Here is a 12940-nt window from a genome sequence, read left to right as displayed (position 1 = left end):
CTTTGGCATCGCCGTTGGTCCTCCCTTCATGGGATTACGCCTCTCCCAGAGTCTTGGGTGACCTCCTTTCAGTCCTCCCACCGGGAGGAGGTCATTTTACCTAGGTTGCATATAGGGCACTGCCATTTTAGCCAATGCCATGTGTTAAGTGCCACTCTCCGACCACTTTGTGCACATTGCACCCAAGTTTTAACTGTCTGCTATTTCCTGACGGAATGCCCATTTTTTTTAACCGTTTACATTCCCACTTGGGTTTGCCATCTGAATTATTGGCCGTTTTAGTGAACAATGCGTGGGCTGTCAACTGCATTTTACTTTTTATCCATTGTAGCAATATGGTGACGGCCAATTAATTTTTATTTCTGGACTTCCATTTCTCTATGGTGTATTTTAAAGCCCTTTCCTCATGACCCTGTTTTTAGCTGTCTTCTCTTATGTCGATTGGGATTGACAGGTCATCATTTTTTAACACCCCTCTGTCTTTGTGTTCTGTGGTTTTGACTTGGGTGCATCTGACCCCAGTTGTTTTTGCACCCTAAAACAAAACAAACAAACATTTCATGATTATAGACGCTGTTCGTGTAATATCAGAAGTTGTTCCCTCTCAAGAAAGCAGCAACATTTCTAATGATTTATGCTCCCTTTGGCCATGAGGTTTAGCGCACTCTTTGTGCTGATGCTATTCCACAGTGTGCAGGTGTTCATCCTATAGCTTATGCCATCTTGGAGTCCATACAGAGCAAACTTAATGGGCGTACTGAACTGTATTCCACCAGGTCCTTGGTCGTCTCCCATTGTATGGTCCATAAACTACATGGATCTCATCATACCTGTGTCAACTTCAAGTCCACTGTGAACTTTCAGAAAAAAAATTAGTGTAAATAAATTATACACAACTGCAACCAGTCACTTTTTCATTAATAATGCTTTATTACATTAACCGGTTTTCGAACCCTTTCAGGTTCATCTTCAGATGATTTCGGGAGAATCCGGGAAGTTACATCATTACTGGTAGTAGCATAATGCTGGGTGCTGGTTTGCGACAGTATAGGCGGCTTTTTCCGTATCTGTCTGCCTCCATTTTGATGTCCAGAACACTTTCACACGAACTATATTAGTTCACACTTTAACAGTGACACTTTACGAGCATCCAGCATGCGCTTTACAACTATTGCTTAAGCAACAGTTGTAAAGCGCATGCTGGATGCTGGTAAAGTGTCACTGTTAAAGTGTGAACTAATATAGTTCATGTAAAAGTGTTCTGGACATCAAAATGGAGGCAGGCAGGTACGGAAAAAGCCGCCTATACTGTCGCAAACGAGCACCCAGCATTATGCTACTACCAGTAATGATGTAACTTTCCGGATTCTCCCGAAATCATCTGAAGATGAACCTGAAAGGGTTCGAAAACCGGTTAATGTAATAAAACATTATTAATGAAAAAGTGACTGGTTGCAGTTGCGTATAATTTATTTACATTAATATACAGTCACGGTTCTAAAATATCCGTAATGGATAAGCATAAAAAAATAGTGAACAAAAAATCTAAATCTATTGTATCGCTTGTTGAATATGTCCTCTACAATGTTTATAAATTTTTCTTATTAACATAAAATAAATTTCTCTCTGCCACACTTAGAATGATACGCTCTTACCTTATGACCCACATGTGTGCTGCCTGTAAATGACACCAGTGGCAGTCTAGTATCCCTTGCAATGGCTTCTCCAATATCACTTCCACCAGAGCACAAAGAACAAATGGCACCAGGTAGATTATTTCTTTCTAATACTGATGCTAAGATTTTTGTGGTAGCAACAGACACAAGAGGTGTAGTTGGAGCCCCTTTCCATAGTAAAGCATTTCCACAAACCTGAAACATTTTATGGATATAAATAAAATTTGTTCCAGTATTTAAAAACTGATGTTTATTTGTGGGTCAGCTTCAATTTTTAATCAACTAAACTGATACTATGACAAAGAAAGCACTCAACTGAACAAAAAGATATTGGAAGTTGATTTATGTGCCAAGTTACGTGCAATAAAAATATGCAATAAAAATGTCATCATTGGAGAAGCAGAACTCAAATGAAACTGCTTAGCATTAATGCTGCAATAAGACTAACATTTACTTTCCAATGCTAATGATTCAGAAAGGCTGGTGCTTTTTCTAGATTAATTAATGTCAGGTCACTAAATATTAGTTGGCCAAGTCACACAATTCCATCATAAAAACAAACACATTAAATTAAAAAGAAGGTGGAAGAAATTGTAACTTTGTAAGAGACCTGCAACCAACAATAAAACTGAAAATATTAAAATAATGCAAAAGTTGTTCATCACCAGGCTAGAAATCAGCATTTGCAGTTGATGATAGGCTGCAAAAAATAGCTGTTAAGTGAGAAGATATGAAAATAAACATAGAAGGGAAAAAATGGCAGTGAGAGGCAAGAAAAAGAATAAAAAAACCATCAAAAATGAAAAGCAGTCACAATAGTCAATGTTGTTACAAAATACTGTATGACAGAAACAGAAAAAAGGAAAAAAAAGTGGCAGTGGTTGCAGTAGGAAACCGACAGTGGTGAGACTGTTGGGGAAAATTTAAGTGTGTACCTACTTAGTAGAGAAATGGGAAATGGAGGTGGCATATTTGTTGCAGTTAGACAAGACACTTGAACTCACCAAGATAAAAGTTGAAGCTGCATGTGAGATAGCTGGCAAGAATAAGTATCAAGGGTGAGCAAAATATTATAACAGGGTCCTTCTATCAACCACCAGATTCTCCTCCTGATGTAACCAAAAACTTAAGAGAAAACCTCATTTCATTTTTACTTAAATTTCCTAATGATCCTGTAAGTATTGGAGGAGACTTTAAATCACCTAACAATCAACTGGGATGATTATAGTTTTGTTAGTGGTGGGTGTGACAAGACGTCCTGTGAAATGCTACTAAATACCTTCTCTGAAAACTACCAGGAACAGTTCGGAAACCCACCCATGATGTAAATATATTAGATCTAATGGCAACAGAAAGACCTGACCTCTTTGGGAAAGTCCACATCAAAAATAGTATCAGTGACCATGAGGCAGTTATAGTAACAATGGATACCAAAATACAAAGGCAACTGAAACAAACAGAATGATATATACAACCTCTGACAATAAAGTTTGGTAAATAGTCCTGTAACATTAATGTAGATGAACTATGAATTACAGTTACCTTACTGTCCTTCGAAATAGCCACCTCCCATAACCATGCACCACTGAGCTCTGCGAATGTGTCTTGGAAAGTTTGCACAAAGTCTTCCTTTGGGATGGTGTTCAAACGTCGTATTGTTCAAATGCTTTGTCACGTTTTGTTGGATGTCAGGAATATCGTCAAATCTCTTCCCTTTCAAAGCGAATTCAAGTTGAGGGAATAGGAAGAAGTCTAGAGGATTGAGATCCGGCGAGTATAGTGGATGTTCAAGTTGCATCATCCCTTTTTTTGCCAGGAACTGTTTGACAATGTTGGCTGTGTGTGGGCGAGCGTTGTCGTGAACAAAAACTCAGGAACCCTGTGCATATTGGGGTCGTACCCTGTGTAGGTGTTGCATGAAATGGGTCAAAATTTCAATGTACCATGCAGCATTCAGCGTCATTCCATCAGGTAGAAATTCCTTGTGGATAATGCCTTGACTATTGAAAAAGGTGATGTGCGTTGTCTTGATGCGTTATTTTTCGGCTCTGACCTTTTTCCAATGAGATGATGTTGGAGAACGCCATTCCACGCATTGCTGTTTCATTCCAGGGTTGTACCGGAGACACCAGGATTCATCCTCAGAGACTATATGACAAAATGCTGTGAAGCCTCTAAACATGCCTGCTTCTGGTCATCAGTCCTCTTCCCTAACTCCTGGGTAAAGATTTGTCATATGGATTCATGGTTCATCCGCAGTTCATCTGCTATAACAAGCACAGTTAATCGACAGTTGTTCATGATTAATGTCCTCACTTTCTCAATGTTTTCGTCACTGATGGTGGTCGCCAGTCGTCCACTATGGGGATTGTCAGAAACACTTTCCTGGCATCCTCAAAAATGGGCAAACCATTTCTACACACACTTCATGGACAGTAAATGATCCCCATAAACAAATACCAGCATAGCACACATTTCTTTTGGTGTCTTTCCAAGCTTAAAACAAAACTTTAAATTCCAGAATGAGATTTTCACTCTGCAGTGGAGTGTGCGCTGATATGAAACTTCCTGGCGGATTAAAACTGTGTGCCGGACCGAGACTCGAACTCGGGACATTTGCCTTTCGCGGGCTAAGGTCCCGAGTTCGAGTCTCAGTCTGGCACACAGTTTTAATCTGCCAGGAAGTTTCAAAACTTTAAATTGATCCAATTTTGTCATATGATGACATGTTGGAGACCGTGGCTGTTTTTGAAGACAATGTTGATGGTGTAATGACAGCAACCAGCCACAAATTTACTTTGAGTTCCTTTATTCAAAGGAAACCGTTACCGGTTTCGAATCGTTGCGATTCATCATCAGACGGTTTACATGCTTTCTTTCTGACATTTGTTGTGTTTTTTATAGATTAATTGTCCTAAAATATAAATAAAACATAATTACAAACACGCCACACACAGATGGTTGCGTTGCAGATTTTCGTTGTATGTGACTTACGATCTATAAAAAACACAACAAATGTCAGAAAGAAAGCATGTAAACCGTCTGATGATGAATCGCAACGATTCGAAACCGGTAACGGTTTCCTTTGAATAAAGGAACTCAAAGTAAATTTGTGGCTGGGTGCTGTCATTACACCATCAACATTTAAATTGATCATTTTCTCATTCACTGTCCTGTTCTCAGTTCAGAACCAATGCATTAACAAGCACTTCATCTAACAGGTCTAACACAGAACACAAACAATGCTCAACTGAACTATACCGGGGGCAGGTTGTCAACACTGGCCACTATGCAGGTGCAGCGATGTGAGTTGCCAGTGTTGCCCAATCAACTGTTCTGACTTCATTCACTGAAATTTATTGTCAGAGGCTGTATGTTCAGCAAAATAGATAGAGAAACAACAGTCTCATACCTCAATGAGAAATTTGAAACTTTTTTCTCAGGATATTAGTATGCCTCAAGTTTAAAACAATAGTTGACTACGCGCTGGGGAGATATGTACCCAAAAGAACAGAGCAAAATGGGAGAGATCCACCATGGTATGCAGTAACTGTAAAGAAACTTCTAAAGAAACAGAGACTGCTGTATAATATGTATAAAACAAAGCATAGGGCTATAGATAGAGAGTTGCAGAATGAGACAATTTGGCAGTCAAGAGAGCAATGCATGAAGTCTTCAGTGAGTACCATTGCAAAATACTGCCAAATGATCGTTCACAACAATGCAAAGAAATTCTGGTCATATGTAAAAGCTTTTAGTGGCACCGAAGTTAGTCTCCAGTCATTCATGGATGAGACTGGAACTGAAGTTAAGTGTAGGAAAGAAAAGCAGAAATGCTTAACTGTATTTTCAAATGTTCCTTTACAAAGGAAAATTCAGGAATATTGCCCCAACTTAACTCCCATATAACTGAAAAGATAAATGAAATGGATACTAGTGTCAGTAGCATTCAGAAACAGCTGAAATAGTTAAAACTGAACAAAGCCCCAGGGCCTGATGAATCCCTATCAGATTCTATACTCTATTTACAGCTGAGTTAGTCCCTTGTTAACTATAATCTGTCATAGATCCCGTTAACAAAAACCTGTACCCACTAGTTGGAAAAAAGAACAGGTCACACTCGTCTACAAGAAGGATAAGAAAAGTGAGCCACAAAATCACCATACAAAATTCTTGACATCCATTTGTTGTACAATCTTAGAACATACTCTGAGCTCAAACATAATGAGGTATCTCAAACAGAATGACCACCTCAATGCGAACCAGCATGGATTTCAAAAAGATAGATCATGTGAACCCCAACTTACACTTTTCTTACATGGCATTCTGAAAGCCATTGACCAAGGCAGTCAGGTAGATGCAGTATTTCTCAATTTCCAAAAGTATGGTTATAAAGGGTATCAGATGAAATATGTAACTGGATTGAGGATTTCTTGGCAGGGAGGATGCAGCACGTGATTTTAGATGGGTAGTCATTGACAGATCTAGAAATAACTTCGGGTGTACCCCACAGGAGTGTATTAGATCCCTTGCTATTGAAGTTGTATATTAATGATCTTGCAGACAATATTAAAAGTAACCTCAGACTTTTTGTAGATGATGCAGTTATCTGCAATGAAATACAGTCTGAACACATCAGTACGAATATTCAGTCAGATCTTGATAAGATGTCAAAGTGGTGCAATGATTTGCAGCTTCTTTTAAATGTTGAAAAATGCAAAAATTATGCACTTCACAAAAAGAAAAAAAATATTTCCTGTGGAAATAATATTAATGAGTCACAGTTGGAATTTGTAAACTCATACAAGTACTAGGGTGTAACAGTAGGGACGTAAAGTGGAATGATCACATAGGCTGAGTTGTGGCTTATTGGTAGAATACTAGAGAAATGCAATCAGTCTGCTAAGGAGATTGCTTACAAATCACGCGTGTGACCCGTCCTAAAATATTGCTCAAGTGTGTGGGATCCAAACCAACTAGGACTGCCAGGGATATATTGGACATATACAGAGAAGGACAGCACAATGGTCACAGGTTTAGTTTGATCTGCAGGAGAGTGTTGAAAGAACTGAACAGGCAGTCTCTTGAAAATAGATGGAAATTCCCCCAGGAAAGTGTATTATATAAAGTATCAAGAACTGGTTATAAATGATGACTCTAGGAAAATACTACAATGCCCAACTTATCACTCCCTAATGGGAAAAAGTCCCAATCAAAGAGCTACAGTGGGACGCATCCTCTGGCATGCTCTTCACAGTGGTTCGCAAAGTGCAGATGTGAATGTAGAAATAGGAGAGAGAGAGAGAGAGAGAGAGAGAGAGAGAGAGAGAGAGAGAGAGAGAGAGTGTGTGTGTGTGTGTGTGTGTGTGTGTGTGTGTCTTTCTGGGGGGGGGGGGGGGGGTTGGTATAATAAAGTCAGTGTATGAAAACATAAATTTAGGTGGGAGACACAGAAGGTAAACTTGTGGCTGAGATCTGTTACTGCTTCATTGGAAGAAAGTGAAGGTCACACCAAATTTACAAGAAGGGTAGGAAAGGTGATCCAAAAAACTATTGTCCAGTGCCTTTGTGATCCATACGTCCATCTGTTGTAGAATCTTACACCATATTCTGAGCTCAAACCTAATAGAGTATTTTAAATAGAATGACATTCTCCAATGCCACCAATCATAGATAAACTAAACATTAGTCATGCAACACCCAGCTAGTCTTGTTTTTGTGTGAAATGCTGAAATCCATGGACCAAGGCAGTCAGGTAAATGCCCAAATGAAATTTGTGGTTGAATGAGGAATTCTTGGTAATAGTATATTATACATAGTAACTTTTGTTTCATTAGGTACTATTTTTTAAGTGCAAAGTACAGAAGTATGACTGCTATGGCACTGTAGTGCAATTACATGAAGCATCATTGTCTAGCGCAACGCATGAATACTTTGGTGTATTCTAGCCACTTGCAACTAATATATAGTCATGGCTTTTCTGATATTGCAGTGTGAATGAGGGTCATCATTTATGCCATGTACACAGCAGCTTGGGTTGGCCTATACGTGTCTTTTCTGTATGAAAACAGTGTAATGCAATTTATGTGTGCTAATACATGGCATCCATGGACAAGATTAGATAATAAGAAGTTTAATCTGCAATAAGAAAAGATTTGTTATTTTATGATGTATTTCAAATGTTGTTAAGTAATGTAATTTTTGCTTATCTATCTGGTTTTTGCCAATTGACAGTTTTATCATAACTTATTTATGTTTTAATATGGTGATGTGCTTTTGCTCCAGTTTGCACTGATCATAAGTTGAGTTGTATAACAAGTTTAACCTATAAAATGAAAGGATTTATTATTTTTATGATGTACCTTAAACATTTTTTTAAATGCATTCATTTCCATGTGGTGTTCACCAATTGGCTGTGTTTTAAGTTTCAATATTGGATGTGCTGTTGTGCTAGTTGTGCAATGGAGTCAATTTGTAAAAAAGAAACATAATTTTTGCTCACTGCAGTGCAGTATGTAGAACCATGTAAATTTGTTGTAAATGTCCTATTACTTCAATATTAATTGTGTTGTTGTGCTAGTAGCAATATTGATGTAACATGGAAAAATGAAATTTTTGCTCATTAGAGCATGGTAACTTGCAGTTATTCTTTTATCTTTGAGCATAATGTTGCACGTTGTGGCTTCAGGTTATTATAATCAATATGACACTTTTCTTCTCTGTTAGAAGACTGAATATGAACCAATGAATTATCATGGTGATGATCTGCTTAATGGGCAGCCTTCTTGTAAATTGGCAGGTTAATTAATTTATTTTTGAAGTGGGGCTGCCACATTTTTTGATTTTGAGTTGCACATGTAATTTTTTAGTGACTGGACATATTATGCACATGAGCATAGCTCATGCAACTGCAGTGTCTTCTGGAGGTGACGTCATGTAATGATGTAACACATAGCAGTTTGGTGCAATTCAACACACTGGAGACAATGAGTGGTCTTAGAAGAAATAATTTTTGGGATTGTAGGATTTTAAATCTATATTAAGTTAATAAAAAGAAAGATAATGTGTTGTTTAGTCAGTAAACATTTTATCTTTGACATGTGCCACTGTCAGTGGCCACTAGAATTTTACCTGGTAACCACTGGCGTCTCTGCACACCTGCTCTCTAATGTCCATTATATGTGGTGTAATTTGCTGGTGTTAAGTCGGCTGTATACTGCTTTGATTACTGCAGGAGTAGTTTCTATACATGGGCTATCACCTGTACTTGTCACACTTAAATCACGGTATGTGTCTAGTAAGACAACTTATAAAGCAGAACCTTGACAGATTTATATAGCTTACACATATATTAACGTACTGTAGTAATACGAATGAAGGATGTAGGTTGCAGTAGGTACTGGGAGATGAAGAAGCTTGCACAGGATAGAGTAGCATGGAGAGCTGCATCAAACCAGTCTCAGGACTGAAGACCACAACAACAACAGTAATACGAATATATGCCTTGTTTGTATAAGATTGTCAAGTCACCTGTAATCTCTTCTTTAGGATGGTTTGAAGGTGACCACAGGTATTCAAAACTAGTCACCATCAATAAATAAAAAAAATAGATATTTCTCAATGCAACTTATGATGAAGCTACAACCATTTATTTCAATTATAAGACAAGTTGCAAAAGTGATTTTCACCTGCAGCATGCTTCAAGTTTGTAGATCACAGTTTTCTTTGATCCATTACAGAGGATCATGGAGATACTGAAAAACTGAAAGTGGTATATGCCTGAAGATAAACACCAACTGTCCTGCGAGAGCCTACATGAAATGTTTCAACGACCAGAACCAACTGATATTCTAGGAATATAGTACAATCCCGCTACATATTGGTTACACAGGGAATGCAAAGACAATATTAGACTAATTACACCACACACAGTCAATTAAACAATCATTCTTCCCGCTCTCAATGGAACAAAGCCCTGACAATGGTTAGGAGAGTATATACCTAGATGTAGCTTTAGAGATTTATCATAGGGAAGGACTAGGATTATCATCTCAGCAAGCAAGGGTCTATGTAACAGAATTTTATGATGGAAGATAAAAATGTTCTAGCCAATCCTTGGCAGATATTCCTTTTTTCATATAACTGACCTCAGTCTCAAATAGATCTGCTCTTTAAAAAAAATGTAAGAAAAGTTTCTGCAAGTCTCCCTTGCTAAGCAATACATCTCTCTCTCTCTCTCTCTCTCTCTCTCTCTTTTATTTTTTATTTTTTTTTTAAGTTCAGACTCAAAGGATGTCACCTTAAGTGTCATGAGAGATCTATGTTATGCTTCCAGATTGGAATAAAAAAAAGTTTTCTGCCGACAATATTTCTTTTCTGCATATTAAATTAAAGTGCCTGCAGAATAAGATAATTGTCATTGCATGCTTGCTAGTCCTTTCGCTGATTCAAACTGATTAGTAGCCTAACCAATCTATAAGCCATGTAGCAATAAAATATGTATGTCTTAGTTCATGTTAAGTCATTTTGATCCTCTGTTCAAGGCAGATCTATAGATGTAATTTTGTATTTTTCATTTATGCATGATAACATCACTTTTAAGCTTTGCTCACTTGAAAATTGCAATTTATATTTTCTGCAACTTTGTAAAACTGATACATGCTTAGGAAAATATGTAAACTGTAAATTATGACATAGATGGTACATTATAATCATTTTGTCATATAATACAATTACACATTCTTACTATTTTATGTGCATTTTAATTCCCGAAAACTCAGAGATAAGACACTTGAAATTGAAACTTACCATGGCAATAGCACTGTTCCAGCCATACACTGCAATAGGGAAGTTGAATGCACTGATTACTCCAATAACTCCCAATGGATTCCACTTTTCAATCAGAAGATGTCCCTCACGTTCAGAGGGAAAGAGTTTCCCAGCAAACATACGGGACAGGCCAACAGCATAATCACATATATCTATGTATTCTTGTACTTCACCAATTCCTTCTGGCAGTATCTTCCCTAGAAATTTAAAGTAGGAAACAAGTCTGATTTTATTGACTGCTCTGATATGCACAACCCATTAACAGTGCTCAAGATCAGAAGAAACTCTGTGGTTCTACATATCTCTGGTATCATTATAATTATATAAGCGGTATGAAATTTATAAAAATATATTTTAAATTTGGAAATGAAAAGGGCAGTTTATTCAAGTGTGTGTGTGTGTGTGTGTGTGTGTGTGTGTGTGTGTGTGTGTGTGTGTGTAGAGAGAGAGAGGATTTCTAAAGAATTTTCTTTGAGCACAGCTGTCATGAAATGACATCTTTTAAAATTGTTACAGACACATTTTTGTGGGAGTGAAATGCAGGTATTCCTTCAGGGAACGCTCAGCTCAAAATCAATATTAGTGAACACTAAGGTGAGAAACTATAATACAGTGATATGCCCAGTATTCATCTATGGTTCAAAAACATGGAGCATGACTAAACAAGAAAAGGAAAAATATTAATATTTGAAAGAATAGTAATGAGGAAGCTATGGGAACTGAACTTAGATAAAGGAGATTGGAAGAGGAGGAAGAATGTGGAAATCTATCCCTTGATGCAACAACCAACTATCCTACAGAAGCTGAAGAGCAAAAGTATCCAGTGTGTCAGAAGGAAGACAGGTGAAGAAGGTACTTGAGGGGAAACCAAACACCAGAAACTCCATAGGATGACCAAGGAAGTGTGGATGGACAGCCTGGTGAAGGACTCGGCAGGCCCGGGGATTGATGACATCAGGAGGAACTGAGGACAAAACAGAAAGGAATGGAGGAAGTTTGTGCAAGCAGTGCATGGTCTGCAGGACCTGTAATTGCTGGATGTGTATGCATGTGCTTTTTTTGTTAGAATGATGTAGCTTCATTGATCATCTGTTAAGAAAAAAATATTAAATTTCAGCAGAAATTCTAGTTGGTCTCTCTATACAATTTAGAGGACCTTTTTTCCCATATATAATGGCAAATGAGGTGCGAGTCACTTAGATTCAGACTGATTGGCCAGATATGTGACAAGTAGTTTGGTCATGCATGTGGCTCCCATCACACTTACTGAGATCAAGAAGAAAATCAAAGAAACGAAAATAAAAAATGCTTCTGGGGTTGATAATATTTCCACAAGGATGGAGGCTTTATTCTGACTATGTAAGTGCAGTACTATGCCATATATTTAATTAATCCCAACATCAACATATTAAAATATGTATGGTGAAACCACTTTTCAAGAATAGTCGAAAACTGATGTAACAGATTACTACCCAATATACCTGCTATAAAATTTTTCCAAGGCCCAAGAGAAACTGATGATCAGGAGACTTGCTGATCGCCTAAATAGCCACAACATTCTCAGTCAATATACATTTGGTTTCTGGCAAAGCCTATCAACTGATGATGGTATTTTCTCCTTCACTGATCAAATCCTGCAATCTCTTAAAAGAAAATTGATACTAATCAGAATCCTATATTATTTTTGAAGAATCAATTTTGTCAAGATCAGTAGTAATTCTTTTCATTATTATCACCAGTTTTGACAGATCTAGGCTGTCATCATTCTGTCTTATAACATTATTAGACAAACTTGCTTTTTACAACACTTAAGACACATAGTGATGTTGCATCAAAATGTAATAAAAAGTGGCAGCAAACACCAGCTAATGTCTCAGCATATACTAATCACTTGACACTATATGTCAAGTGATTAGTGTATGAGCATATACTAATCACTTGACAAGTCAGGTGTTTAGAGTATTCTGGGACATCAGCACAATATGTAGTATGTTTTAATTGTCTGGTGTTTCATTTGTGACATTCTGGTGTTCCCTGTCGCTTTTTATTACATTTTGATGCAAAATCACTATGTGACTTTCAGTGTTGTAAAAAGCATATACATCTAACTAGGTTACAAGATCCAATGATGACAGCATAGATTTGTCAAAACTGGTAATAGTAATAAAAAGAATTACTAGCAATCTTGTCAAACTTGATTCTTCAAGAATAAAATAACTTTCAGATCGCTCCCAAAGACTGACTCAATATCAATAATATATAATCAGAATTCTATGTGATCTTATCTTACGGGTTGACAGGCAGGAAACAGTTGGTAAAAATTACTGACAGAAATGGAATTCCATCATCATCTAAGTGAGCATAGTCAACACTGGAATGCCACAAGGCTCAGTGCTGGGACCCTTACTGTTTCTTATATTTATAAATGACCTCCA

The 12940-nt window shown here is 37.4% G+C and overlaps 1 protein-coding gene across 1 annotated transcript in view; it reads right to left on the bottom strand.

The window, feature by feature from the left end:
• Positions 1–12940, bottom strand: part of LOC126176053 (alpha-aminoadipic semialdehyde dehydrogenase-like) — a 67734-nt gene that overhangs the window by 32681 nt on the left and 22113 nt on the right. Inside the window, exons 3-4 of the mRNA XM_049923189.1 lie at positions 10485–10702; positions 1656–1871 (exon numbers count right to left, since the gene is read on the bottom strand). Coding sequence (XP_049779146.1) covers positions 1656–1871; positions 10485–10702 — 434 coding nt within the window. The remainder of the gene's footprint in view (positions 1–1655; positions 1872–10484; positions 10703–12940) is intronic.

The sequence above is a fragment of the Schistocerca cancellata genome, chromosome 1 (assembly GCF_023864275.1).
Source record: "Schistocerca cancellata isolate TAMUIC-IGC-003103 chromosome 1, iqSchCanc2.1, whole genome shotgun sequence".
Classification (NCBI taxonomy): domain Eukaryota; kingdom Metazoa; phylum Arthropoda; class Insecta; order Orthoptera; family Acrididae; genus Schistocerca; species Schistocerca cancellata.
This window is presented reverse-complemented; position numbering and strand designations above follow the sequence as displayed.